The sequence below is a fragment of the Fusarium odoratissimum genome (genome assembly GCF_000260195.1).
Source record: "Fusarium odoratissimum NRRL 54006 unplaced genomic scaffold supercont1.12, whole genome shotgun sequence".
Lineage (NCBI taxonomy): Eukaryota > Fungi > Ascomycota > Sordariomycetes > Hypocreales > Nectriaceae > Fusarium > Fusarium odoratissimum.
Window position 1 is genome coordinate 941,633 of NW_022158698.1, and position 25,257 is coordinate 966,889.

General features: G+C 49.6%; 6 protein-coding genes across 9 annotated transcripts; 4 read left to right on the forward strand and 2 right to left on the reverse strand.

Moving 5' to 3' along the window:
- Positions 1–3,353: 3,353 nt before the first annotated feature.
- FOIG_08303 (uncharacterized protein) lies at positions 3,354–3,737 on the forward strand (the record flags this gene model as incomplete). The annotated part of the gene is made up of 1 exon (XM_031208297.1): positions 3,354–3,737. The coding sequence occupies one exon, from the start codon at positions 3,354–3,356 to the stop codon at positions 3,735–3,737; it is 384 nt and encodes a 127-aa protein (XP_031062431.1).
- A 2,480-nt stretch (positions 3,738–6,217) lies between these two features.
- On the forward strand, positions 6,218–10,781 carry FOIG_08304 (uncharacterized protein; the record flags this gene model as incomplete). Its single annotated transcript, XM_031208298.1, has 4 exons — positions 6,218–6,238; positions 7,071–7,138; positions 8,823–9,017; positions 9,305–10,781. 4 exons carry the CDS (start codon positions 6,218–6,220, stop codon positions 10,779–10,781), a joined length of 1,761 nt encoding a protein of 586 aa, XP_031062432.1.
- Positions 10,782–14,319: 3,538 nt separating this feature from the next.
- Positions 14,320–16,848, reverse strand: FOIG_08306 (dihydropteroate synthase). Its single transcript, XM_031208302.1, has 3 exons — positions 15,791–16,848; positions 15,530–15,738; positions 14,320–15,479 (listed from the first exon to the last, which is right to left on the reverse strand). The coding sequence occupies exons 1-3, from the start codon at positions 16,223–16,225 to the stop codon at positions 14,516–14,518; spliced, it is 1,608 nt and encodes a 535-aa protein (XP_031062433.1). The 5' UTR covers positions 16,226–16,848; the 3' UTR covers positions 14,320–14,515.
- Positions 14,320–18,515, forward strand: FOIG_08305 (oxidoreductase). 3 transcript variants are annotated; one of them, XM_031208301.1, is made up of 5 exons: positions 14,333–16,278; positions 16,329–16,383; positions 16,450–17,145; positions 17,204–17,465; positions 17,565–18,512. In XM_031208301.1, the coding sequence occupies exons 3-5, from the start codon at positions 17,133–17,135 to the stop codon at positions 18,376–18,378; spliced, it is 1,089 nt and encodes a 362-aa protein (XP_031062436.1). In that variant the 5' UTR covers positions 14,333–16,278; positions 16,329–16,383; positions 16,450–17,132; the 3' UTR covers positions 18,379–18,512. The 3 variants fall into 3 exon arrangements, with proteins under 3 accessions (XP_031062435.1, XP_031062434.1, XP_031062436.1); XM_031208300.1 differs by having other exon boundaries at positions 14,320–16,521; positions 16,590–17,145; positions 17,565–18,515; XM_031208299.1 differs by having other exon boundaries at positions 14,320–17,145; positions 17,565–18,515.
- A 37-nt stretch (positions 18,516–18,552) lies between these two features.
- Positions 18,553–20,777, reverse strand: FOIG_08307 (uncharacterized protein). 2 transcript variants are annotated; one of them, XM_031208303.1, is made up of 5 exons: positions 20,490–20,777; positions 20,286–20,421; positions 20,036–20,219; positions 19,276–19,982; positions 18,553–19,223 (listed from the first exon to the last, which is right to left on the reverse strand). In XM_031208303.1, the coding sequence occupies exons 1-5, from the start codon at positions 20,559–20,561 to the stop codon at positions 18,886–18,888; spliced, it is 1,437 nt and encodes a 478-aa protein (XP_031062437.1). In that variant the 5' UTR covers positions 20,562–20,777; the 3' UTR covers positions 18,553–18,885. The 2 variants fall into 2 exon arrangements, with proteins under 2 accessions (XP_031062437.1, XP_031062438.1); XM_031208304.1 differs by having other exon boundaries at positions 20,036–20,421.
- FOIG_08308 (mitochondrial import inner membrane translocase subunit TIM21) lies at positions 20,746–22,150 on the forward strand. The gene is made up of 4 exons (XM_031208305.1): positions 20,746–21,269; positions 21,329–21,513; positions 21,563–21,617; positions 21,666–22,150. Exons 1-4 carry the CDS (start codon positions 20,994–20,996, stop codon positions 21,849–21,851), a joined length of 702 nt encoding a protein of 233 aa, XP_031062439.1. The 5' UTR covers positions 20,746–20,993; the 3' UTR covers positions 21,852–22,150.
- The last annotated feature ends 3,107 nt before the right edge of the window (positions 22,151–25,257 follow it).

Sequence of the window (25,257 nt, forward strand, 5' to 3'; positions counted from 1 at the left end):
TATGCTCCTGGGCAGGGTTATCAATGGCCATGCTTCAGACTATACCGTCATGCCCCTGTTAAAGAGAGAAATGATTGTTTGTTGGTATTATCACAAAGTGGCAGCTGCCCGTTGCTAGTGATGACCGGTGAGCAACAGCCGAATCATGCTGATTGGAAGTAATCTCATTTCAACCTGGGGTACCGTAAAGTTATCAATTCTGATAGGCACCCCATGATGAATACTCTATCACAACATTCCGAAAGCAAACCATGAAGACATATGAAGCTCTTATCGAGGGCCTGTACCTTGGTCCAGTTTGCCTTGCCAGAATGCTGCAATTTCCCCCGGTTCATGATTAATTGGTTACCAAATTAACATTTATTTGTACTCCCGAGTTTTTCCATGTCTCACAGAAAGACCTTTTCAACGAGACCTTGGCTGTCGGCTCATGCTCGAACTGCGGAAGGCTCAGTATCAGGATCCCATCGCGGCTCCAGGAGCAGCATCCGGTAGAGGAACACCGCAGAGGGTCCACTTGTTGGTCAAGGCCTCCTTTTTGCTTCAACTACATACACTTCGAGGTTAGCTCTTGTTGGGTTTGACAAGATGCTCAATTGGGAAACCAGAAGCGAACAAATTTGGCTAATCAGCCCAATTTGAAGCAAAAGACGGCTATGCGGTCCCGAAGAATCCAGCAAGTATTCTCCGGCGTTCCCTCATGCCAGGAGTGATGATGAAATGAATATTGGCAATTGTATCGAGATCTGATAATGAGACCTGTTGGAAGAGTGGTAAGAAGGGACGCCCAGTCAGTTGAGTGTAGCGATATTAACCCTGGACATGTCCGAGTTACTTACAGAGAACCAGAAAGACTGTTGGTCTGGGGTAGAAAAGAAAACCCCCTTTACAAATGGAATAACTTCACTTAGATGAAGGGATAATCCTGGATTAGGGCATCTAAAAATTCTTCGATTACTCTCCAGTTATTACCGTTTTTGGCTCGAGACAGCGGCGTCTTATCTATACCAAGGGGCTACAGCCAAGTGAAAGAGCTCCCTCTGCCTGAAGTTGACCCAGCGAATGCCGGTTCTACAAAATCACAAGGGGGGTATAGGGTGAATCCTTTCATACAGATGTTCTTCATGCAAAAGGCTTATCCCGATTAGGAGTAGAATAGCTTGACTGCAGGGCGGATTTTGAGGTGGGAGCTCATGTCAAGTAATCTTCATTGTCTCTCCTCCAAGAATCTGTCTTGATTCTGCATCCATTAAGTTATGTGTGACCCAATAACGACCTCGTGCGTTCTTGTTCTCAAGAGGATGTCAGTGTGTTACTACAGATCGTAAGCCCCCTTCGCTGACAGATGCCTGTTCAGCATTTGTCGAAAAGTACATTCTGGTCATCTGAAGCCTCTTTACCGTATGAAGCGCCTATACCACCTGTCAGATTTCTTTGTCCACTTTGAGATTACCAACAAGGCAGGCGATGGTAATCTCCGCCTGTACTGTAATTCTTAGTCTGTCCCTGATGTAACAGAGTCAAAAGGTTAAAGAACCTTTGTAACGACTCCACTGGTGCATGTCGTGAACCAACAAAAGCCTCACTTTGGCGCTAATATCATGACTTAAGTAGAATGTTCGAAGAACGTGCTTTAGGCAACGAGATAAAGTCCGTTCTGCTGGGTGTCTGCACCTGCATAGGACAAAGCACTAAGTGATCAAGTGCTTCACAGGTTGTCAGTATTGAGTTTCAGACCATTCAATCGGGATCGAGAAGTTTAATCAAGGCTCCCCATTGGATACGTGAGAATTCAATGGGCAATCTCGTCCAGGGCATACGTAGGATCTTCACAGGGGACGTTGAGGCACATGTACCTTAAGATTAACTCACATAAGGAAGGTGCAATAAAGATGACTTGAGTGGATCAAGCGGGGAGCCCACACCGTTGGCCTCTGACAAGCGGCAGTCGAAAGGCAATATGGGGGCGCTGAATGGCGGGGCATCTAGTTAGTATCGTACCGGGCCTTCCAATTTCCATGGTATGGCCGTGTCAGCCAATAGCATTACAAAGCTCTTGGCTTAGACAGGGAAAGAGGCCATGTGGGAGATGGGGAAGGCTCGACCGGTCAAGGATAACTGCCCCGTGCGTGACAACTTCGCTTGTTGCCGCCTTTCAACCCCATCCTCAGACCTCAACCTCCACTAAGAGCCAACCTGGACTTGAGTGTCCAGTCCCTCCACCCCATGCAATACGCTCGCATCTTCCACCAAGACAGGACAATTATGGCGCGCTCATTACGTACCTCTAATGATTTCTCCCACCCAGATTACGGTCCCTTTGCGGCCTTTCACCATCTGCCTTCCGAGCTTTGACCCAGCGGCAACGAACGTTTCATCCGCCATGATCATTGCAGCTCTGATCAAGATCAGGACTACCTACGCACGAACACTACCCTACCTTAGCATCGGGTTGACCAGAGGGCTGGGTCCAACCTGGCTGGTATTGCACCCAAATTAGCACTGGCTCAGATGCGTTGCACACAAAGCCTGCCAGCCCTTGTTCATTTGTTCCGTCCTTCAGCCCGCATTCATCAAATTTCAAGGATTATTGACCTTGGATCCAAAAATGCACATGAACAGAGTTTTATGTCTGCTGTTCAAGCTCACATACGTAGAGGCCGATGCTGTTATTGGCAGTTCCAGCCTCAACCTCCTTGTCTGTTGGTGCAACACCCTCCTGTAGCTTGGGGTGCACCACTGACCTGCCTCTTTGCCTATGGTGTCGATTTACTGCCATCACTGCCGCTGATGTCGTTGCCGTGCGCTGCATCACTCACAGTACACTCCTGCTTAATGATTTTGTATCACTTTCTCGCTGCAGCGTGATTGTGCCATCACCAGCCTCAATCAGCATTCTGCGGCAGCAAAAGGAAGGTTGATCGACTTCAGAGTCTGGAAATAGCCATATGTCACATTCCACAGAGATCTAACTGGAATCGCGCCGAACGGTTCAAACTTTCTGGTCTCAGCTATTGCAAATGCGCGCGCTTGGTGCTTGTAGCTGTTCTTTCAACGGCTTTAGTTCCACCACCCCTTTGACTACAACAATAACACCGCGGGCCACAACCGTTGGTCTGAAAGATACTCTTGATGGACGGCCCGGTCCGACTCAAATTCGACCTTCATTCTCATTCGCCATGCTTTCGTTTACTCGTACCGTCGGTCTCCTTCTCATGACCAACCATGCTTTAGAAGACAAAGCAATGACATGTTGTCTTTTTCAACGATCCCTCCAAATTGCAAGCACCAAGTATGCTCTGTATGCTCTTAGACGTCCAATGTGAACATCGAACGCGACGACGCTGCTACTGATGTCGGCATCAGCATTGTACCAACCAAACCAAGCCCTGCTAGACGGGAACCGACACCGAAATCAGATTTGCTACGATGATGCTTTATGGAGAACACGAAAGCTTACAGCCTGTCATTCTGCTAGTCAACGATCTCTCCCGCGTCTTTTTCTGGGCAAGCTAATCAGCCTTTGGACCATGATATGGACCTGCGCCGCCCCTCCTCATCACTTCGGGTACGGAGGTGTCTTATTGGCCCACCGACAATCTACGCAATCATCAACGCCCCCTTCGGAACTACTGATCGTGAATTCGATGGCCCTTTATTTCGACCTGGTCCACATGAGCCTTCGGCATTGCCCTGGCCTGGTCATAGCATTAAGCCCCCAACCACTAAGTCGTTAGCCATCGTCCCCATACATCTCGGTCTCCTGCTGTCCCAGCAGTGTTATGCCGCATCCGCTGTGCGTGGAGGTGAAACCTTTCTTCGGCCTCACGTGTCGTTGTGTAAGGACGACTGGGGCCTTCAAAGCCTGAAACATAGCCTGGGCATCTGACAGAGGCCCGTCGATCTTTCTTCGCCCTACTCTACAAAAGTATGTCAGGCATCAGATGTCATGGCGCCAGGGTTGAAAGCCACCCAGCCGTCAAAGTGCGTGGATGGGACTGACAAGAAGCGAAAGCTTGAATGTTGAGGGTGGCATGCCAATCATGGTTGGTTGGTGCCTTGATCGCTTGGCGACTGTGCCTGTATCCCTGGCCGCACTTGGATGTGTGTAAAATTTCCGAACAAAGATGGACCTAATTGTCGATCATTGCGTCAATTGTATTGTTATCAAGCAGACGGTTCTCGCCGCTGCTTTTCCCCATGTCTGTTCTAGGTGGGGGGTTTCGACGCATCTCGACTTCGTATCATAGACAAGTCTGCCCACGAATCAGGCACTTCGATCTCAATGGCTGGCTTTTGTCCCTCCACCGTACAAACCTGGGCTGCCCTGCGGTGTTCCGTCTATGGCGTCTTTCTCGTCAAAGCAGGACCTCTTCCAATCATAGTCGTGCTTGTGGCGTATCGTAGAAGCATTGACGGCCGGGTACTTGCATACTCATGCACTCGTACTGGCGCCAGGAGTGGACTGTAATGGTCTTCAGGCTCAGGGCAGCGTCCAAGGCCGTCCCTCACTTGAAGTACCAAGACTACAACTGCCGCTTTGTTATGTCCTGAGGCTGATATCTGCGTCCGCTCTTCAAGGAGCGACGAACCAACTACAAGCATGCAATGAATTGGACACTACCGATCGTGACTAGACTCGGTGGATGCATCTTGTTCTCGGCGGTCAATATTCGCTGCCGTCTTGCGGCCCGTGAGCTCAATCGGGAATGAATCTAGGCAGGGCTCTCAAGACCTTTGCTTGGTCCAGATAGCGAGAATCGTGGAGGATTTGCAGCATAGCCCTGCACTTGCACGCGGCTTCCTGCTTCTAATTGTTACCGTGGGCTCCGTTAACATCGCGGATCTCCACTGCTGCCAGTCTTTTGCAGTTGGGCCATCCATTACATCACCATGGCATGGCCGAAACAATTTTGGCTATCTATGAGATGTTCAGAAGTCTATCATTTCATTAGTATTGGGGCTTCTGAGCTCTCCATAACTTGTATGTCCTTCCCGTTGTCTCAGGCTCTGCGCAACCTCAAGTCTTCCCCCATTCAAAGCCCCTGCCCCCAGCCGGTGACCCCGAGTCTACTGTTGTTTCTTCGAGACTTTCGGCAGGCTTCCTTCTTAGGACCTAGCTCCTTCATTGTCTGCTTCTCACTCAGTCCTGTGCTACATGTTCTCATAATCACCCCCTAGAGCCTCTCGATTCTTAGTTCTCAGTTCATTCCTGTACGATCCAAAGTCAGCCACCATCACTTGAAATCTAAGCGCGGGTATATAGACAGCCAGATCCTGCACTCGTGCGGTTGTGTCTTGTCTACAGCTGTTATCTCTGGCAGTTCACCTTTTTAACACTGCACTTGTTCTTTGTGACACCATTTGTCCAGCGATACCATCACCCGACCCGAGACCGAAGAGAGCAACATATATCGAACAACTTATTTGTCGAAAGAAAAACAAAACACGACAGTGTTTACTCAGTCTACTGAGTAAGGCAAGGGTGAGACACGACTATTGTTTTCGACTCCGATGCTCATGATCAACCCCCGATATCATTACCACCCTCATTCTAAATACGACTGAGGAGCCCTAAGCTATCAATTACTTAAAACTCGCTCAACTTATCGGCTCTTGAAGTCGGGACTAACTTCTTCTCGGTTCGTTTGTCGATGCTTGTTGATGAAGTCCCGCCTCTGAGCTAGACTGGACTGTTCCATGATGTTGCCGGATATCGCCTCCGAGTCTATGAATACATAACCCTATACAGCATATATCGAGGAGTTATCAGGAAGGAAATAGGGTACAACGGCTCATTCTTTGACAGAAGCTGCTGACCCTTGTAACTGACCTCTATGTCTCCGAGCCGAGGGCACTGTTTGCTTATTCAATACCCCATCTCACATCTTAACGACTGGATTGGCCTCAATCTTGATGTGGAACGCAATTTGAAGCTGATACAAGTGCAGAATTAGGCTCGAGAAACAACAAGAACGCGGGTGCCGATGCCCTGGTGATTAGCAACAGCTGTACTTAAATCAGGCAAGTGGCTCCCTTTGTTTCGACGTATGCGGTATACAATTCACAATGGGCAGAGATAGCCATTTCTGATAAATTGTTATTCAACCCAAGCTAACTATGAAGACTTTAGTCGGGTGCATGATCCGTCCGACTATCCCGCTTGAAGTGTTATTCACTGAATGACGGAGGCTGTGTTGTCTGCCTAAAAGTGCGCATGAGTTCTCAAATTCCCAAGGTAAGATCATTTAGTACTGGCCCAGGCGTATCCAGAAGTCTCTTCTGCGCTTGTGCCTTTTAGGGCTCGGCCAGCTAGCACTGTTGGAATGGCAGGTTACATACGAAAGACCGAGTGCTTCATCTGTGGCTCCGCAAGTCAAATGGTATGTGCAAACTTTCATCGTTTCGTTATCTGGGTCCCCCCCTTTCAAGCATATGAGAAACAACATCTGCATCCGCTGTCCTAGCTTTATGCTGTTCAAATCTTCGGGCCAAATGTCACAGCGTCTTCCAAACGCCTCACACCGCGAGGCGTTCATGTCTGCTGGCTATCCTGTGAGAGGCAAGCATCTCTTGAGGAGCTTCTTAATCAAAACAGGCCATAGGGGAACTTAAACGAGTGTTTGTCCACTGCAAGATCTTAACGGTGTCATTCGAGCCAGCTTGTCATGTTTTGCCGCGTTGTTTGTGTTTCGTGCACCAAGACAAGCAAGCCGAAGATCTTGTCCATAGGAAGGTCACCGTCTGGTCTTCCGAGTTCCACCAAACGTGATTGTATGGCGTATGAACGATAACAAGCCAGCGCTTATAGCAAACATGAAAAAGGGAGCAAAAGGCTTGCATGACCTTAGATATTTCATGAAATTCCTTTTGATCATCACTATTATCATTGACTAACATGAGACTCAGCTTGATCGAGCAAATAAGTTTGCAACTCGCCATCGCATCGCTGCCAGACTTGTAATATGGTCGAGACGGGAATATCCACAGGTCTCATTGGATCTCCTGGATATGGGCACGGATTGGCCTTGCAATCGGGACCAAAGGCTAACATGAAGCCTCTCAAACAGGACTACGAATCTTCGACGCCCACCATGGGCTATAGTATGGATATGGCAACGGCTACTGGAGAGATGAGGTCAGTCTTGTTTGCATTTTTCCTTTGCTGTTTCCAGCGTGCATTGTTTTTTGGTGCTGGACTACGTTACGACACGACTGCTTTAATATGCCTTCCTCCCCTTTTGGCAGTGGCTTGTTTTTTCTCCCTACGTATATATGCACCTACTCTGTGTAGCTTCTGTCGAACCAGTCATGTTGCACTTGACAGTCCCCCATGGACTTCGCGATGGTGAGTGGTTCGGCCTTGTTCACGAGTTGTGAGCTAGGAGCTGGGGCCATTCTTTGCCCAAGACGCCGTAGCCCAACCAAACTAAGGATACCCATGTCAGTGGTGGCAAAGGTAGAGTTACAGTTCTCTGAAAGTCACCATTGCTTATTTCTCTGAAAACAATAGTTTTTATCTTCCCTGCATATCGGTCGTCATTTCTGTACACTTCTTCAGCTGCTGTTCTGGCGGGCCTCAACCTTGGTGGCGGCTTTAAGTCAGGCTCTGGGAAGAGCTGATAGCCCTTAACTTAGCAACTCACTATCTTCAACTCCCCTTGCCTATCGCTACAGAACCACCCCTGTCGCCTTTCTTCACTTTTTGCTATGTCTTAGTTCATTCATCAGCCTGACCATGACCATTGTCTCTCTTATGCTCGAGGAAAACCCCACTAGATTTGTGAAACCATCAAACTGAGGGAAGTTCCCTCACGCAATCCCCTCGCACGTTACCGAACCATTCAATTGCTGCTTTGCCTCGATCTCATCTACCCATCTATGCTCTAACTAGAACGATGTCAGGCAGGGCTCCATCACAGCTGGAGTAACTGGTAGCGAGCGCAGCCCTGTCAGCCATTTTCTGTCAAGCATTCCATTCCCCATTCTTTAATTATTACGCAAGATCCCCAACCCAGCCTCCCCTCTCTGGGCTCTTCAATATTATATCCCCTGTTGTTGCCGGCGGAGCGATCCCCTGCCGCATTTATTCGCTTGTTGAAGATTCCCAAGCTGGCCAGTGAGTGCATGCGTCTCACAGGCTCTCACGGTACTTGCTTGCTCGCTCGCTGGCATCCCGTTAATTCGGATCTCTCTCGGTGGCTTGCCACAAAGCAATGGATAGCTCTTTTGGTTTTGACATTGACGCCCGGGGTGTGGTTTTCACTACCTTGTCCGGAAACTAGTCCTAGTATCCTTCCAACCCTATCCCACCCATTCACTGGCTACATTGCTACTTTATTCGAGTTTCCGCTTACTGCTACTTGCTGTCTACTCCTCCCCTTTCGCACGCCCACTGCCTACCTTGCCTACACTGCAGTCTGCATCTACCTATTCCACATTGACTACACGCTGCCCCGTGTCAGCGCCCAGCGCCAGTTTCAGTGCCGGTGTATATTGTCAGTGCCAGTGACAGTGCCGCGAGCTGCTGCATTGGCCGTCTTTGTAGCCTCTCGAAACAGCTCGGCGGGTTTTGTGGCACACCAACCGCCGACAGTATTACCTGGCGTGCACCTCAAGCTGTGACACTGGGAACACTGTATTTCCAGGACATGGCAATACAGCATCTCTGTGGCCGCGTCTTTTTGCCGTTGTCGCTGCCACTGCCAACTGCCACTGCCGTCCCGTAACCTACCTGTCTACCTGACGTTATCGCTACTCACTTCTTCTGCTTCTTGCTGCTCTCTAGTCAGCCTGAGGTCGCTTTGCTGATGAGCCGCCAGATACCCGCAAGAGGCCAGTACTTCTTTGACGATAGAGCCCTCTCAACCTTCGTCCCTCTTAAACCTATTCCATCCGCCGGTCCTCAGCTCTACCGCGCAGTACCCCCAGGACGGAAGTGCCTTTTTCCAGTCTCAAGCGGCTGGTCATCATCATCTCTATCCGGGTATAGACGTCCGCTCTCGACTGGGTTCCAAGTACGTCCTTTGCTTTCTTCTTTCATTCTTAAGTCTCTTAGCCCTCACATACTCCTCTCTTCCTCACCACCCAGGTTGAGGATCCCGTCGCAACCGCACACCATACCCATTAGATCTCATACTTCTCTTGTCTTTTTTCCTTTAGCTCTCCTTCTTCTCTGGCCATCTCGTCTCCTGTGTACAAGCAAAGACAGAGACATGAGCTGGGTTGGACCGATTATGATATACGCCGAAGACAAGCTCTATCGAGCATTGCAGACAGAGTAGGAACTGACTGCTGCCGGCAGCAACTCATCTACGACGGGGATGGCACATCCCTATCCCTCTTCACATCGCACCCCAGGCCTCCCGCACCCTGGTCCCCCGATCAGTACTCGAGAACAGTACGGTCCTGCCACGCCAGGGTTTAGGAGGCCATCCGAGCATTCTGTTCGATCGCCCTCCTTTGCCACACAGCCAAGAGGAAGACATCCGCTGTCACCAACAACAAGCCCCAACGCGGGCTTCTCGGCTCCAAGTATGGGCTCCAGCGGGTACGGCGGTAGGTCGACTCAGAACAACATTCCTCCCCTGCAACCAGTTCATATGCTAGGAAGCCTTCAATACAACGATGGCGCAGGAACACCTGTCAAGGTGGATATGTCAGGTATCATTGACAAGGGCTTCTTTTTATCGGAGAATGAGTGGACGTGTTATCGCAGGAACTACTTCTCTTGCGTCTGCTCCTTTTCTCTGAGCCCTCACATCCCCAACGTCACTATCCAGTATACTGCTAGTGGCTCATCACAACCCGTTCCGATCTTTGGATTCGCCATGTCCATCTCCGCAGTTGTCTCCGACAATGAGCAGCACAACATCGACCTGGTACAGCATACGCCAAAGAGAGACAAGGGGCCCATAATGAAGCCTGAAAAAGTTCGGCTCAGCAACAAGCCCCCACAGGCAAGCCACCACCACCATATGGGCATGTTCTCAGAGTCGGTCGTACCCAATCGCCCTGTATACCCCGACAATTTCAGCAATCAGCCCGGCAGCCAACAGTTACCCACAGAGCACACGTTTGAGCGCATTCAATTCAAGCAAGCTACCCAGAATAACGGGAAGCGCAGAGCTGCTCAGCAATACTACCAACTGGTTGTCGAGCTCTGGGGCGAGGTAGCTAATCAGAGCAGTGGTGATCAATACGTCAAGATAGCCACACGTAAGTCGGCCAAGATGATTGTCCGAGGCCGCTCGCCGGGCCACTATCAAAACGACAGACGCGGAAGCCAAAGTAGCGGACCTGGAGGATCTTCGGGCAACATGGGAGGCTACACCGTCAGCGGCATGGCCGACTTCAATAACCCCATGATGGGCGGTCCAAGCTACGCGACAGGTGGTTTCGACGCCCGCAGCAGCCTCTATGGTGTCCGTCATCACGATATACCGCACGAGTCGATGATTCCTCAGGAGGATTCCAAGGCCATCGTTACGACCCGAGAGTACCAGTACTACCCAGCCCCAATGTACGAGGCGCAGAGCGACCGGATCGAGCTATTCAACCCCCGTGGGGAGCGCGATCATAACGTTGTGCCGCACATGGCCACCGGGATGGACATGAGTGGCAAGATCAAGCATGACTACGACGGCGCCGCTCTACCCAGCATCTTCCACCCACCAGCTCAGATTAATGATCGTCCGCCAGGACCCTTCGAGGGCAAGTCAACCTCGAGCGGGTACTACCCCATCCCGTCGTCCGGCATCAACATGACCATGACATCATGATCGGCTGCTACGAGATGTTACAAGCATTGCAGTGCCGAAGTTGGCGGCGTTCACAGATCATACTAAGGCGTTACTGAGTCCAGCCTGTGTCCTAAAAGTGGAAGGAAAATAAAAGTAAAATCACGAAACAAACATCGGCATAGTCTAGAGCAAGAATACGAGCATGGTATTGCACAAGTTTGGGGTTCAAACCCTAGAATCTCCTTCGTTTGATAACATTTTGGCACTCTGCGAGGAGAGTGGCCTTGGATATGCAAAGACGGGCAGAGAGGCTGCAAATCATAACGATGTGTACGACAAGAAGCTGGAGAAACTATATGTCAGGTTTTACCTGACATTTCATGGGCGAGCAAAAGCAGCATGGTGAGAGAGATTGTACGAGGAGCAGAACATCAATAGCGGCAATAGCAACAGCAGCAACAAAATGAGGCAACAGGACAGACAAGAAAACGTGAGATCAGCTGGTCTTGTTTTCTCTCTCTCTCTTTCTGTTTTTGGGGGCGAATGTAAGAAAGGAGGATACCCAGGGTGCATTTTTTTCACTTCTTATGGCACATGGTTTCGTCACTTTTTTTTTTTTTTGAACTTTTTAACTGAATGTAATTCTTGTCATTTCATTTCTTTCCTATCCCATCCTATCCTCTTCTTGTTGCAGGATACAGCACCCTGTTGACTGTGGATACTTGGCTTCATGTTTGTCGATATGGCTAATGGCTTTCAAAATCTATCTGGGAAGTTGACGAGTAGTCTAGCTTGCAGGAGAAGGCAATCGATGGATGGTGGGGGCTGAAGCATCAGGCGGGAGGATGGCGTTGAGACACAAAGACACAGCAAAGGCAGAGGGATAAATCGAGAATACGAGGCTAACAGGATCGAGACACCGTCATGTCACATACATGATTAGGTCCTAGCAGGGTATCTACTCAATGAAAACCCGGTTTCCCTCTGGTGCATCCGCGACGGTCACGGTGGAGCGCTGTGCCTAATGAAATCTGACGGAATGCAGGGCCCCATGGTACTGCATGGCATGAATGAACGGATGGATGGGTTAGCTAGATGTGGTTGGATGCCACTCTCTTGATTTCCGTCTGGCCATATAATGACAACTTTCATTGATAAAGATGAATGAGACTGGTGTGTAATGATTGACTCGCAAGAATGTCCCTTTGAGGAAATTAACAAGGCCTCAACAAAGGGAACAAGCCAAGATTTCACACTACAGCACAGTCCTGTCGGTCCTCAGACATGGCTCTGGAGTCGAGATTCAAGGTTGCAGATGGAGGCTGTATCTACGATGGTCCAGAGGCGCATGCATTTTGCGACTGTTTTAGATGCAAGGGTGCTAGGCTATTTGCCATCCTTGCTATATCACACCAGTGGACTGCGTAGTATGCACAAGCATCGAATGTATGTATATGGACAAAAACGGGCTATTATTGTTTGAGATTGAGGTTGCGCGGTTGAGGCTGCAAGGTTAGTTCGATTAAGGTTACCGTCGGCACGCTAAAATCAACAAAACACGTTTTTTTACCGGCGGGAATGGGCCGGACCGCTAATTCAAAATCACAGAGGAAGACGCCTTGACGTTTTTCAATTTAGTTCTATTCTACGGGGATTGAGAGGAGATAACGAAAAAAAAAAAAAAAAAAAAAAAAAAAGAAGAAGAAAAAAGTTGAAATGAAGCTATGGAGTTTTTTGGGGTCGCGACAGGCCGAGCCCACACAGAGCGGGAGTACCATCCATACTTGATGAATTATTTCTCTTCTTGTCATTTTAGGGCGGAGACAAGATGCGGGATGATGGAATGAGGCTTGTCACGCGGAAATGATCTTCTCTTCTCTTTCGGGTACGTACATAAAAGTACATACTCTCTACGTTTTACTGCTTGTACTGTAGGTACCGCTTCTGAAGAGAGAGTTTGGGGGTGGATCGACGCTAGGAAAGCAAAGTATCGTGAAGTTCTGGATAGCAGAGTGGAGACTAAAGCGGCTCGGAGATTTAATTACAGATTACGATAAACGATTGAATTAGATGCTGCATATACGGATGGGACGATCTGTGTGGTGATTATCGGGTTGGGAGAGAGGAGAGAGATGTTTTGGCCCAGTGTTGGTAGATTGTTGGCTCGGACTCGTTGGTAGAAAATCAAACAGGACGGGGACAGGGCCTTGTAAGGGTACAGTATACGTGCAGCACGACAGTAAGGTACAGTGGGCAAGGGCCCCGGAGATATCGATGGAAGCGATCAGGTTAGTGAACCTTATAAGGCCTTATAACCCCTACCTCAGAAAGAAAGACCCGGCTGCAAGTATGTATTTCTCGCATTGGTGCAAGCTTTGGGGTTACGTGTGATTGACCCCAGGTAGACAGACTACTGAGGTAGGTAGAGAGTACGGATACAGTAAAAGGGATCGATCAAGCCTCGATGCTACCATGCGCGTCACTAGGAGAGTCATTAATGTGAGGATGGATGAATAGCCTTTAGTTTGATACATAGATAGCTTATCTATAAGTCGTGAGTTGTCTCTGCAGTGCAGCGTATAGACAGCATCGAAGCAAGACACCAAGATATTCTACAGGCTATAGTGCCTAGAAAAAGTAGATGAAAAAGGTACTTGTACTTTGCTTTTCATGCATTTTACCCCCCACCTCCATGTCACCGAGTACCCGGTCGGGGCCTCTTTTGTTGACACCTCGACACCCTCCTATTGTCGACCGAGGCGGAAGGTTTCTGCAGCCTCCATCTCCCCGGGGTTACACAGCAGCTGAATGTGAGTTACATCTGGACTACAATCTAACACATGCAGATTCTCGCCCACATCCTATCACATCCATGCAGACAGAGAATCAGAGAACGCCAAAGGCCGAAGAACAAGACGAAGTCGCGAGTTTGGGCCAAGATTTAAGATACTCTTCTAATTTATATTGTCCTCTCGCCTCTTCGGCTTCTGATCTCGCTATTATCCTAGGAATTGTAACTCTGCCCCTCTTTTCAGCCGAGACCTTTATTATGATGTGCCGTACTACTGTGTAGACTGTACTCACTGTATGTACCAACACACAATCTTCAGTAAATGAACTTCTTTTCCATCTCCGGCGATGACGCAGGCTTGGCACATTCATTCGATACGCTAATGCTCAATTTACCAAAGAAAAGAGACGAAAAAAAAAGGGAATTTGGTGAGATAACCGCAGGTATTTTTTTCGTTTTCTTTGCTTTTTCTTTTTTTTTTTTTTTACTCTGCATCTCTACTAATCAACGCTAAGAGAAAGTCGGCCAACCCTGGATTTGAGGCTCATGCAGGCCTTTTTCACCGGTGACGCATCCCTGCCTCCCTTGGCTACTTTGTCCCCACTCATGAGGCCTTCCTCGGACGCCGGTTTGAAAAATAGAGGCTAAGAGAGGCTACAAGGGATTTGAAATGGGCCGGGGTTAGACCAGAGCGCGGTCTAGGGTGGTGTGGCTCCCAAGGACGCGAGATTCTGATATATGACAGTCTAGCGTGAGAAAAATGAATAAGACTCTTTATTCACGAGTCAGTTAACGAAGATGATGTGATGTGATTTTGGGTTTGGAAAAATAGAAAGTAAAACAATGTTGATATCAAAGACATTGGCTACTAATTAAATCCAGATGCCCCGTCCTGCATATGCATTTCCATTTTGTCTCTTCCGTCTGTATCCATGCATATTCAACAACACACACCGTAGACAACCAACTGCACTTTCCGTGCTCATACCCTCCAGATAGCATCAGCCATCTTGGCCACCATGCCCATCTCTTGTGTGTCGTGTACCCTCACTATATCCGCACCGCCCTGAACCGCCGCTGCCACCGTCGCCGCCGTGCCCCACGTCCGTTGCTTCGGCTCCGTGACTCCCGTGATCCTCCCGACAAAAGTCTTCCGGCTCGAGCCAACAAGCCACGGCAGACCTTGAAGCCCCGGCCAGTATCGCAGCTCCTCCAGCCGTCGAAGAATCTCGAGGTTCTGCTCTCCCGTCTTGGCGAAGCCGATGCCCGGGTCCAGAATCATGCGCCACCGCCGGATACCCGCTGCCTCGGCCGCTGCTACGCGCTCGAGGAGCTCAGATGCTATTGTGGGAATGAGTCCGTCTGGATACGAGGTCATCTCTGTCATGGTCTGCGGAGTGCCGCGCATATGCATCAGACATATCGTTTTCTCCAGACGGGCGACGGTGGAAAGCATGTCTGGGTCCAGCAGACCAGCCGAAACATCGTTGATGATATCTGCTCCACTGGCAATAGCTTCCTCAGCAACGGATGCGCGATACGTGTCGATGCTGATAGCCACATCACGAGCTTCAGGAAGCGATCGAATCAGCTGAACAGCAGGCACAACTCGAGATGCCTCTTCCTCGGCTGATACTTCTGGTCGACCAGGGGCAGTTGACTGGCCGCCAACATCGATAATCGAAGTTCCATTGTTGACCATATTCACAATCGTCTGAGCGAGGTTATCTCGATCGTGAAAGCCACCATCTGAAAACGAATCCGGCGTCAAGTTGAGAATGCCCATGACATGGGTCTTGCGCTTTGCAGCAAGAGGCGTCAAAGAACCCGCCGTCGAAGAAAGCGGTGTCATGGAAGACAATGGCTCGCCAAGGGGCAGCTCATTTAGATTATCCTGAATGAGCTTCCACGGCTTCGCCGGATCCAATGATTTTGCCGGAATGAGTCTGCAGCTTGCCGTTAGAATACCTCGATTGTGTTTTTCTGTGCAACGTACTCGGCCAGGGGTCTGAGAACAAACTCCCGCTCTAATATGCCAATATGGGGAATCTTGAGCCGCTCGTGGTCAACCTTTTCGTCGCCGTACAGAAGAATGTCCAAATCAATGTTACGCGGGCCCTTGTCGATGACCTTCTTTCGTCCCATGTCATTCTCAATGGCTTGCAGTTGATCTAGAAGAGCTATAGGGTCAAGTTCTGTCTCGACCTAGTGGGTTGGTCAGCGCGGGAACGCGAACGGACGTTTTTGATATACATACCTCACAAGCGCCATTGACGAAACGATCCTGGTCGGTTACATACATGGGCTCTGTTTCCCAGAGGCTACTGGTCCTCTTGACTTTGATTCCTCGGCGGTCCATCTCGTTGCATGCCCGCTCAATCTCAGCAACTCTGTCTCCCATATTGCTTCCAAGAGCGATATATGCCGTCTTCTTTTGCGGTCCGCTGCTCCCACAGCCACCTCCACTTGCGCAAGCACATCCACAGGCATTGCGCTTAAGTCCAGGCATTTTGCATCTCACAAGAGGACGAAGGCGCGCATGATGGACATAAGATCGCTGGTGAGGCCTTGTTGACGTCAACGAACATCGCGAGGCAGTGGCGAAAGCCAGAACAGAGCCGGGAGAAGCATCGTGGCCGGTGCTTCTGAGGCTCTGAATAAGCGGTCGCGATGAGAGAAGCAGTTGTCTCATGGTGAGTGGTGCTGCTTCAGCTACATGACCGACGATTCAGAACATGTTGTTGAGTGAGTTCGGAGGATTGAGGCCGAGAAAATTTGCGTTAACAAGACACTAGGGGTGGGAATAGTGTCTTCAACGGTGCTAGCAGCTGTTGAAGTCTAAAAGGCTGAGTACGAGGCTGTAGCGGATTTTGCGATACTTTTGGCGGAGAAAATAAGCTGACGAGAGCGGCATAGGGCTGCGCGGTTGAGCTCATGCATTTCCGAGCTGACTGTACGGGAATGAGATGCATTGATTTCCCATGTGAGGTGGTCGTCATGATTCATGTCACGGGGTCTTTTGAGTCTTGGTCTTTGCTGACTGGTTCTGCCGTTAGCACCGAGCACATGTCAGAGACGTTGAACATGGGGGCCAACCTCGATAGATTACTAAGCTTACCATTCTGGGTAGGTTGAGAAAAGCCAGGAGAGCGAAGAGAACAGCACAATCATTTTAGCAGGTGCTTCGGCTTTACCGAGTTCCGTTGTTAACAGTCAGGCCATTTTCTTGTTAACAGCTTCTCCTCTTTCGTCCCGAGGCATCTTCCCCGGATTCAAAGTGATACTATCCCCAATGCGGGAACTACTCCTACTCCACACTCTTCCTGCCCAGGCTGAGACGAGACTCCAGACCTCGGCATGTGGTCCCTCCTTCCTAGTTCCTGCCATCGCGAACCGTGCTTCTAACCTCTTTCCCTGCGAAACCCCCTCTCTATCTGCTGATTCTTTTTATACCCCGGATTTCTTCTCCAACTCTCGACTCTCTGCTTCTTTATCAATCAATCTTGCTCCTGATTCCACCACCAGAAGCAAGAAGACAGTTCTCCTCAGACGCGACACGATAGCATCATCTAGACAAGACAAACAGACAAGCAGACAACATGGCATCACCACGTACGTCATCAGCACAATCTCCAGATTCCTCAACGATCGCTAACATGCTCCCTCACAGAGAAGCTCCGAACTCCCATCACCGATCTTTTCAAGATCCAACACCCCGTCCTCCTCGCGGGCATGAACGTTGCCGCCGGCCCTAAGCTCGCTGCCGCTGTCTCCAACGCTGGTGGTCTCGGTGTCATTGGTGGTGTCGGATACACTCCTGACATGCTGCGCGAGCAAATCGCTGAGCTCAAGAGCTTCCTCAATGACAAGAACGCTCCCTTCGGTGTTGATCTGCTCCTTCCCCAGGTCGGCGGCAGCGCTCGCAAGACCAAGTAAGTTCACCCCAAGTTCGGGGCCCTCGGCCTTGAGATTTTGCGATCACATGCAGATCTCACTAGTGACGAACAAAGCGCTGACATATGATTCCACAGCTACGATTACACCAAGGGTAAGCTCAACGAGCTCGTCGACATTATCATCGAGGAGGGCGCTAAGCTCTTCGTCTCTGCCGTCGGTGTTCCCCCCAAGGCTGTCGTCGACAAGCTCCACGCCAATGGCATTGTTTACATGAACATGATCGGTCACGTCAAGCACGTCCAGAAGTGCCTCGACCTCGGCGTCGATATCATTTGCGCTCAGGGTGGTGAGGGCGGTGGCCACACTGGCGATATCCCCACAACCGTCCTCATCCCCGCTGTTGTCGATATTTGCAAGAAGCACAAGTCTCCTCTCACCGGCGGCCCCGTTCAGGTCATCGCTGCTGGTGGTATCCACAACGGTCAGCTCCTCGCTGCTGCGCTCATGATGGGCGCTGGCGCTGTCTGGGTCGGAACCCGATTCATCCTCACTGACGAGGCTGGTGCCCCCAAGGCTCACAAGGAGGCTGTCCGCACATCTGGCCATGACGACAACATCCGCACCATCATCTGGACCGGCCGTCCCATGCGTGTCCGTAACAACGACTACATCAACGACTGGGAGGTCAACCGCCAGGCCGAGATCAAGGAGCTCGTCTCCAAGGGTGTTATCCCCTACGAGGCTGACCTCGACAAGCTCGCTGAGGCTGCTAGTGATAACGATAGCGACGACGATGAGGATCTGTTGGACAAGTACCGACCTTACCTCATGGGTAAGTGCGCTGCTGTTGTCAACGAGCAGAAGCCTGCCAAGGCTGTCGTGGATGAGTTCGTAGACGACGCTGTTGCTTGGTTGCAAAGGGGCAACAAGATGATTGCCAAGCTGTAAAAAACCTATAAGATACCATGTCTTGTCATTTATCCTTGATTTTTTAGTATATTTGTAGACTACGAGCATAGTTTGCTTGGATTTACCATTAGCAGCATCAATTCAATTGGATTAGCATTCCTCATAACGTCTCCTTGAACAGATATCTATCTATCTCTGTGAAGCTCACTCTACTCTCTTCGGTGCACGAATATCCACAATGAACCAAAATGATACGTTTTTGATTTAATAAACTAGGAAAACATCAAATCTATATCATACTTCGAGTAACCAAGCAGTCAACTTTGACTTCACATGTACGCCAGCTCCAAAAAGCATCCCGACCCCAGATTCATGCCAAAGAGCATCTTCTCCGTGCGCCAATTCCCGCTCGATAGTGATAATCGAACAGGCGCATGCCTCTTTGGTTGTTCTTCTCATCTGCTGCCTTTTCACCAACAGGACGCTCCTCAGCATGAGAAACAGTCACGCACACCTAAACCTCGAACCAACAGGGGCAAAGTTCGTCTAGTTCCCGAGGTATGATCGAATGGCTCCCTGGAGTCGTGAGGACACCTCACCGGCCATTTGTGTGAGATTCTCAAGATCGTCACCAGCTGTGATACCAAACTTGCGCACAAAGTCCTTGGCGGCAGACTCGAGATCGCCGTATTCCTCCTCGGGCTCATCCTCTGGTCGGCCGAAGTAGGCATTTGAAGAAATGGCGGTTGCGCCCTCGAAGCCTTGGAGTCGGGTCTTGGCCTCAGCCTGAGAGTTGGGGTCATAGGCACCCTTTCCGAAGAACTCGTCGGATGAGATACCCTTCTGGGTGCCGAACTTGTCGCGAGCATATCTCTCTGAGTCATCTACCATCGAATTAGTATCGTTTTATGTCTTTGTGTTCTTTCTAAAACTTACCAACAGCAGCGGCCTTAACAGGTCCAACGGAACCAAAGCCTCCGGCGTTCTTCTTAGGAGCGGCAGCAGCCTTGGGACCACCAATCTGTCCGAATCCCAGTCGGCCCATGCCCATGCCCAGTCGTTCGACTTCAGCGTCAGACTTCTGGCGAGTATGCGATGAACTTGTGCCGCGGCTGGGGCTGACGGGAGTGGGAGAGATGATGGCGGCACCAGATCCAGAGGCATTCTTGGTCGCGGGATCCTCCTCAGCATCAGGATCGTAACCGAGCTTCGCAATTCGGTCAGCCTCTTCCTTAGCTTTGCGCTCCGCCTCGTCAAAGTCAATCACGTCGCTAGTGACCTTCTTTGCGCCCAGCTTGGTGGTCTTCTTGGCACCGAGAACGTTGGCTTTTCGGGGACCGGTGGAAGTGGTCGTCTTGCGTAGAGCGGCGGAAGTAGTGATTCGGCTGGCAGGCTTGTTGTCGCCAGTGGAAGATCGGGACAGAGGCGAAGCTGTACGTGCGATATCCTTACCGTTACCCGAGTTCAAGAAGGGAGAGGGAGTGCGGCCGACGACAGGGGGGGTTCCGGTGCGAGAGACAGGAGGGGTAGGTCGCTTAATAGCAGGCTTGTCCCAGGAGGAGAAAAAGTCGTCGTCGGGCTCGCCAGCAGGTGTGGCGGCTCCGTCGTCGGTAGCATCAGTAATAACAACCTCGTTGGGGTATCTAGACACATGTCAGCTGAAAACAGGGGTACTATTTGCGACGTAGAAACATACTCCTGGGCGTCTCGCGCAGCGCGGCGCTTGAGCTCATCCTTATACTTGGTGGCGGCGTTGGACTGGTATTTCGTCTTAGGATCCTTACTATTGAGCGCCGCAGTACCGCCATTCTGCTGGAAGAACTTGGTGGCAGACTCGTTACCGCCAACCTTCATAACTCGGAGCTGGTCCCATTGCCACTCTGTCCCAACTCGTTAGCTCTGAAGTCGATTTTGTAAGGGAAGTGAATATGCTGGAGTCTACGTACGGTCGAGGTTCGTTGATCGCACAAATGAGATATGGACACCAAGGTTTCGGTGGTTGGAGGAGCAGTCAAGGCAGAGGTAGATGCCAAAGGGGACGGATGTCCATGTCGGGTTCTTTTGGCCGCAGTCGAAGCAGATCTGATGGTAGGCGCAATGGTCAGCTAACGTCTCTACTGAATGCGCAGAAATAACTAATGGGTACATACCTTGTTCGCAGGCTTAGTCTTTAACTTCTCAAAGATCTTGAGCGACTGCTGCTTTGACGCAAGGGCGCTCATCTTAACTATTAGGCCGTAATAAGGCGGGAGTATAGAGGTGACACAGAAAGGCAGCAACAGAAGAGGTCTCGGCACCGCGAAAAGGAGTTATATCCTAGCGTATTTGCGACGTGTCAAAGAGAGGACAGAATTGGATTGGGGGGGTATTTCGTAGAATTGCTAAGACAAGACAGGACAAGACAGAGTCGAGAATTAAGGAGAAGTGTAGTCAAGGGCAGTTGTCGATAAGGTGGCATATCGACGGACGCTAGCCTTCTTTTGGTCATAATTGGCAACCCCACCTCGAATTCTGCCCGGCGGTGGAGCCGCAATCAAGCTGCAACTTGATGAGCTTCTGATTGAGCTTGTTAACAGGTCGATCACACAGTTTAGCTGACTCGCAATCAATCAAGGCAATTGTCTTTGTACAATGGCTATTGTCGAATCGCCAGGATGAAACCGACGACGACAAATCTCATCGCGACCGGATCAATAGCCTTCCGGGGCATCCCATCAACGCTTCGACCTTTCCATGTCTCGAGATACTATGCGACACAACAAGGCTTAGGAGCATCGCCTCAAAGCTCCAAATCGAAGCGAAGAGCAGTGACGCCGTTCAACGATAATGGATATGTACCTTGGACAGAGCTTTCGGTGGGAGAGAAGGCAGCGAGAGCGACGCAGCAGAGCTTCAACTTTGGCATGATCCTCGTCGGTCTCGTGCTCACTGTAAGTGGCTTTGCAACAGCACATACAAGTGGCATTGACGAACATTGTACTTCCTTTAGGGCGGTGTAGGGTATTTCCTCTGGACAGACGTCTTCTCCCCCGATAGCAAGATCTCCAACTTCAACCGCGCAGTCGACAAGATCAAACGTGACCCTCGTATAATCGAACTCATGGGCGACTCCAAGAAGATTACAGCACATGGGGACGAGACATTCAACAAGTGGAGGAGGGCACGTCCTGTTGCGTGAGCTTGACCGTCATTTGTAAACAAGTCAAATTGCTGACCGGGCTAGATCTACGGAAACGACAGATGCTCGCGGAGACCAGCATATAATGATGCATTTCTATGTACGTCAAATACGGTTGTTCATGAACCAGAGAAGCTAACAGCTTTAGGTTGATGGGCCCAAGAACAACGGTATTGCACGGCTTCATATGGTCAGATACCGCGGCCATAGTGACTTTGAGTACAAATATCTCTTTGTCGACATCAAAGGTCATGACAGAATCTACCTTGAGCAAGAGGATGCAGCATCCTCCAAGGGTGGCAAGAAACTCAGCTTCTTTGGAGTGAAGTGGTAATTGTTATATCCTGAATGTTCAACGACTTACGAAGTCTGAGATCTTACCATGCAGCCATTCCGGACTGGGTTGGTGTGCAAAGGAACTCTGAGTTCTTGTATCATATGCTGGAAGCCGGCTTGACTAGGCGACCTTTGTATTTATAGTCGGTTCCAAGCTTTGTGTGCTGTTATCTACGTTCATCGCGGAGCAGTTGACGGGCAAACCTGTGTATCTTTATCCAAGTTTTATGATTACAGCTCTTTGTAGACATTCAACAATGACAAACAATGGAAAGAAGGATAAGTTATTATGCCGTGTTCTGAACTCGTGTAATCCTGCCATTTACTTCCACGAACTAATTCCGCCATGCCAGCTTCAAGGCCCAAAGGCATCCGACCTCACTTTCAGCCTTACAGCCTACACTGGACCTACAATCGATACTTCAAACTGCCATTTGTATCGTTTTGGGGCAAATCATAACTCCAGCTGGAGATTCTTATCACTTTCAAACTGTTCCTGAGGATTATAAGAGCCTCCCCGTTGAAATTACATGTCCAGTCCTGGATATTAAGCACCAACCTCTTCACACTAGTGGTTTTTTACATCTTCATACAAACTGCGCTCTGTCTCATATATTAACGGGCAAAAGACCTCCGAAGTGTAATATATATTGCTGTCTCAGTCTCAGTTGCCTTGGCTTCAACCAATACGATTGATATCTGGTGGCCGATCTCGCTGCAATCTTGGCAATTTGGGAGATTCTCTGGATATGGACAACTTGCCCGCTAGATGGCTTACTGTTCATCTGCTCATAAATCGTACACTATAGTAAGACCACAAGAACGTATGGGCTTCCCGCAACCTCATCCTTTAGGTCCAAGGGGTTAAAGGATACCATTCATATAAATATTCGCCCAGAACGCGCATTCCAACCCAGAACAGAGATACCAAACTGCTTAGAACTGTTTCCTAGATCGTAAACAAACATGCTCGATCTGCGATGCAGTCTTTGGGGAGAGCTGACAACATAACCCTAGGCAAAGAACCCAGGATACCTCTGTAGACTCGACTACGAATCACACAAATGATGCAAGCCCAGCCAGTCAGTCAGTGGTATGATCAATAATAATCTCTCCTGGCTATGAGACAAACCCTATGTAGTCTATCGCCAAAGGGATCATGCCGTTGACATGAAGGCTCAATTCCGCCATGACAAGACAGCGAGACACTCAAAAGGATTGAGCTGAAGCACAACACTTCAGCCGCAATCCCTCTATTTTATTATAGGCTCACTTTCATTGATCACAGTTCGACACAAGCTGGGACTCTGACCCTGCAAACTAGACAGTCCCTGGTGAGTTCATAGTGCTCAGTCTCACTTGACACATAAGTTGACAAGAGTCTCAGGGGAGAAGACTCGTACTTCAGAATCAGCATCGTAGTACGCAACTTCTTTCACGATTCAGATATACTCCATATGTTCTACGTATCCTCTTGACGTCTCTCGACTTCCGGTCATTGGATGTTCATGTTGAGGCAAGTTGCAGAGTGATGACTGAGATCTAACTCTTCTCAACATTGTCATGGATTTATACAACACGGTCTGTTGACAATTGAGATGAATCAGAAGGAATCTTCCTTTACTAAAGAGTGAATGGTGACCAAGTAACCGCACAGGTCATCCTCAATCATTCTCAACGCTGTGTATCTACTGTTCTCCTGAGTTTTCAGAAACTGTTTTGATGAGGATTCCGCCAGTACTCATCCATATGAATTGCGGCAGCGGCTACAAGCACACCAAAAAGCCTGCTGAGATTGTCTCAATCATTGGCATAAACAACTACACCTATCTATTACGTTAGAGCAGTCTCACAATACCTAGCCCAGCTCTCATCATCTTGAGCATCACGGAACATGTGACTGACCACCAATGCATGTGACAAGCCATCCAAAGATTTAAAGGAGCCGCATCAGAACTTCTTGACGTAGACAATACTAGTCTGAAAAGTTTATTCCTGATCTCCAGATTTCCTTGATTACCAAGTATGTAAGAATGACACATGAATTCCAGGTACAGTCATAAGAACTGGGTTCTTGGCTAGAGCAGATTTCTTAGCCGGTCGAAACGACCTCAGTTTTCGGAACTTCCTCTTGGAGAAAAGGTCTTTTTTTCAGTGTGAGTGGTTCTCTGGTGAAGCTATCGTCATGGCTATCAAGGGTCCCTATGCTTTACATCCACACCGTCACGCATAGATCAGCACTTTCTGGGGAACATCGGCAGGGCGTGTGTCGAAATCTGGGGAAGCAAAATTATATCAGTCACCGAGATCGGGATCTGCGAGCCTGGTACCTTTCTCGCCTCACCTTTGGAATGCCGTCATATAGTACCTCGGCCTACATCCAGGGTTGCTTCAGGAGCGTCCGTGCAAGTGCGTCAAAGTAAAACAAGAGCAAACCGCAAAGCTATGCCGGTAGTTGCTATCCTCGGTCCAGCGGCTTTGGCGCTCAATCTAATCTCCACGCCCCCCCATGGAACTTTGACTGATGGTTTTCTAGGCGCCATGAAAAGAAGCTGTTTCGTTATCATGTGGAGCTCACTAGTTCGCTCTAGAGGCTTGGTCTCAATACGATTTCTTCCGAGGGCTTTGCTCGGCAAATCCGTATTGCCCCGAACAAAGATTTTTTCCCCTTCGAACCCTGGAAATTGAGCTCTTTACGGGAATCCCTGTCATAAACGTGCTTTTTCTTCACTGGTGAATCCTTTAGTCTCCAGAGCTCCTGGAGTTTGGACCCTAGGCTGAGAGTCAGCCTGCTTCTCATCACATTCGGCTTGCTTTTAGTTGCTTTTCGTAGTCCAGGAACTTATCCGAAACCAGAGAGTGCAAGGTGCTGTGAGTCGGATTCACATGCTCTCTCAAGAAAATCAGTTGGCTACCCACCTATATGCGAAGTCTGCTGGTGGTTGCATTCTCACAGTCGTATCTAGAATATTATGCAGCATCAACTTAGAGGTTGGTCTAAGAATGAGGCTCTCAAGGTTCGCCCGGGTTTAATATGCTCCTGTCGACTGCAGCTGCGACGGCCGAACATTCCGGTCTCTGCGTGTGTGGCGTGGTAGTATTCATGTCTGGTGGTGTGCAAGCAAGCCTTCGGATAGGCAGAAAAGTGCCGGTGCTTTATTGAAATCAGTCAGCCACTCTTCATCCATTCAGGACCTTCACCTCTCAAACCTGTCGACAATATTGGAAGTCGTGGTACAACCCCGAAGCATCATCACATGCCATAACACGATATTCGATGACGGCCACTATCCTCACGTACCATACAGCTTGATAAGTTAGAAGCAATCATCCAGCATTGTTCTCCCACATGCCCTTATCTGAACTGAACATCCGGCATCGTCACTTCGAGCCAGGCGGGCTCT